This window comes from Mastigoproctus giganteus, chromosome 13 (assembly GCF_048544385.1).
Source record: "Mastigoproctus giganteus isolate SK-2022 chromosome 13, ASM4854438v1, whole genome shotgun sequence".
Classification (NCBI taxonomy): Eukaryota; Metazoa; Arthropoda; class Arachnida; order Uropygi; family Thelyphonidae; genus Mastigoproctus; species Mastigoproctus giganteus.
This window is the reverse complement of record NC_143587.1, coordinates 126,170,155-126,173,753: the sequence shown is the minus strand read 5'-3', so window position 1 is coordinate 126,173,753 and position 3,599 is coordinate 126,170,155. Positions and strand designations below refer to the sequence as shown.

Genomic DNA, 3,599 nt, shown 5'->3' with positions numbered 1-3,599 from the left:
TGCATGAAGATGTTTATGTTGACATTGTTTGCAAAGTAAAAAGTTACACTCGAAAAATGTTCAAGGTCTGATGCAGCCGAGTGGTCAAAGCGAGAATGCATTAGCACACGCTGTTTGAGTGAACGGTAGTTCAAGCCCTGACTAATAAATACGATTAATTATTGTATTCATGATTTAATGCAGTGGCGTAGCTACCATGCAGGCAGGCAAGGCAATTGCCTCCGGGCCCGGCGTCTTTGGCTGTCTTCTCTTTTTGCAATTTTCATTAATTAAGTAGGGGCCCGAACGTGTTCTTTGTCTCCGGGCCCGAAAAAGGGTAGCTACGCTACTGGAACATACAAAATGTGTTCAGGAGCCCTCAGGAAACCTAGAATTTTTTTTAGTTCTCTATCCCAATTATCAATGAGCATCTGACCTTTCTCAGGAAAACAGCAGATAATAAGTACTGTAATTGTAATAATGCAAACTTCCTTAATTCCCAAAAGTTGCATTATACGTTAAGTTCACTTACAAAGTTTTGGAATAGGATAAGAACTTCTGTGGCTTTGGGAATTTCCATTCAGAACAGCCAGCTCTCATCAGTGCCGCCCCGTGGGCAAGAGGTGCCTTTGTTCAAAGTTATATTTCAGTGCCCCTATAAAATAGAATTTGCAAATTAAAATGAAATTAATTTCAAGACATTTTTTAAATTTATTTAGTATATAAATACAAGATATACATATGTGTACATAAAAATAGAGCAGCTCAAAAAAAAATTTTTTTTTTTTTAATTATCAAAAAAATCACAAACACAATAATACATTTTGGACTTTGGTATATATGATGTCACTTATTACATATTTATCGTCCTAGCTTTAGCCACCATAAAATTCTTAATTATATCCTTTATATCTAAAGTATCCATAATATTATTTTCTATCGATATTATTGATAAATCGGTAAGGCGTTCTTCGGACATTGTTGATCACAAATAATTTTTTATTAATTTCAGCTTTGAAAAACTCCTTTCCCCGGAAGCTACGGATACAGGTAACGTTAAATAAATACGCAATGCAATGGCATTATTTGGAAACTTATCGGTTAATTTATTTTCATATATATAGTTTAAAACATCGTGAGGTGACATCTTTTTTTATAAAACATTGCAAAGTCTTTAATTCCTCAAACAAAGTCATACCGTCAATATCCTGATCGTCCGAATTTTTATTGTCGCTTAGTTTTATGTGTATATCTTTGCAGTGTTTCAATAAATCTTCATCACTCCATTCTTTTAATTTGCTTATGTCGCGGATAAGTTTAAAGTCTTCATTGTGCTGTTTCAACTGTACAAATCTTTCTGTAATTGTTGATATTGTGGTGTCTAAAACCGTGAAAAAAAATTGGATTTTAAAATTTTGTTTAGCATCATTTATTGACTCATCTGATGCTTTGTATCCAAACATTCTATTTTTTGTTCTCTTTCGAATTTCTGGAAAAACAGGATCGATGTTGAGATCGTTTACCACTTCCTTTGCAGCAGTAATAATGTTTTCAAAATTTTGATCGGTCCTGCGATTCTTCAAATCCTTTGTAATGAGATCGAGATTTTCTGTAACTGTTTGTAAATTAAATGTTGGATTCTGCATCATTTTGCTTACAAAATTTACGAGACTTAAGATGTCGTACCAAATATTAATAGAGCACACAAATTTAAATGAACAAATTTTTGAAATTAAGTTGTCAGCCTGAAATCTAGAATCTATATCTTTAGTATCATCTTCCGTAATATCTAAAAGAGCCTGATAAATTTCTCTGATGTTACTTTTTAGCGGCCTTATTGCTTCAATTCTACTTTCCCACATAGTAGTCGAAAGCGGTTTTAAACTTAAATTTTGAATATGTTTTTTTAATATAGCCCAACGCTTCACAGATACTGAAAAATAATTGTGCAATTCCTGTATTACTCCAAAAAAATTAACTGTTTCAATGAAATTTTAGCTGCATCATTAGTTACCAAATTTAAAGAATGAGCAATACATGGAATGAAAAAAAGCTCTCGAATTTATCTCAATGATTTTTTGCTGCAGCCCGTTATGTTTGCTTCGCATATTGGCACCGTTGCCATACGCTTGTCCGCGTAAATCCGAAATATTGATATTCAGCAATTTTAAAAGATTTATAATAAATTCGAATAATCCCTGACCAGAAGTATCGTCTATATACTGAAAACCCAAAAAATGTTCACGAATTTCTGCGATATTTGTATCTTTATTACGATAAACAAATCTAATAACAATAGTCAATTGTTCTGTGTGGCTCAAGTCCGGGGTAGTATCAATAATTAAAGAATAGTATTTTGACTCTTTAACCATTTCTAAATTTTTTTGTTTTATCGCTTCAGAAATAATATGAATGATTTCATATTGTATCCTGTCACCTAAATAATGAGCAACACACTGTTTTTTGTGATGTTTGGATACGATGCAAATGTTCTGCCATTATCGAGTCAAATTTAGCGACAGTATCCACTAATTTTAAAAAGTTACCGTTATCAAATAGATTCTTTCAGGAACCTCTAAAAACTATACGCTGTTTTTTTGTTTTGTTAGCGCACGGACTTCTGTGGCTATAATGCACTTCCCAAATCCATTTTCGAGATTCGAATCTGCGACCTTAGGGTTATCAGGCAAGCACTTTACCCACCTGGTTAGCCCGGTCGGCTCTATATACTGTCTAAACAAATATTGTATTATATAGATTAACCGTTCTATAACAGATTGCCAATATTTTTTCCCAGTTTCATATAATCTTTGTTGTGTTGAATCAATCGTACATTTATTACTTAACGACCATTTAAGTTCGCTATATTTTGAACCGTTTTTAATGTGCGCGTTTTTTTAATATATGACTCAAGTGTTTCCAATCATTACAACCGTATTCATTAGTAAGTTGCGTATTTTGATCACCAAATATTATACAAAGATAACAAAAAACCGAATTTCGCGATTCTGAATAAACTAAATAACTTCTGGTAATTTTTTCTCCATTTGGTAACATTCGATTATAATATGATTTGGAAAACTTGCGATTCGATTCGTCTTTAGGAAAATCCCTATTAACTACTTGACGGGGACAATTTTCAACTAAACAATCTCTAATTTTTATGATTACATGTTTTGGCCAAGTACCTGGATCGTTAACATTAAAATTTAAAGTAAAATTCGAAGTTTCGGGTTTCTTTGAATGGGAATCCAAGATTTCTCTGCAACTTCTGGTGACATTATGGTGGGGCCAGTTTCATCTTCATTAGATATATCAGTTTCTTCGGAGCAATATGGCCTTAGTTGCTAACGCTCCTAAAAACCAAATAACAAACAACAACAAACAACAAACAGTTTCTTATCTTGTTGTACTGTTGGTTCTTCAGTGTTCTCCTTTGAAGTAGGGGTGCTCGAAGTGCTTGCTTCGTCAAAACTTTCCGTTCTTTGTTTCTTAACAGTTACTGTTGGTGGTATTGAAATCAGAAATTTGTTCAGTGATCCGGCTAATTTATGTTCGATCTGTTCGCGTTGTAATCGTATTTTTCTGCTGTGAGCTCCAGATAACTTCTTTGACGTTTT

General features: G+C 33.2%; 1 protein-coding gene across 1 annotated transcript; it reads right to left on the bottom strand.

The window, feature by feature from the left end:
* Positions 1 to 1,091: 1,091 nt before the first annotated feature.
* Positions 1,092 to 1,841, bottom strand: LOC150076425 (uncharacterized). Its single transcript, XM_090387356.1, has one exon. The coding sequence runs from the start codon at positions 1,839 to 1,841 to the stop codon at positions 1,092 to 1,094; it is 750 nt and encodes a 249-aa protein (XP_090243482.1).
* Between the last annotated feature and the right edge of the window lie 1,758 nt (positions 1,842 to 3,599).

What these genes read in the sequence shown, in the direction of transcription:
- LOC150076425 (XM_090387356.1), bottom strand. Translation starts at nt 1,841, where the DNA reads ATGTGGGAAAGTAGAATTGAAGCAATAAGGCCGCTAAAAAGTAACATC.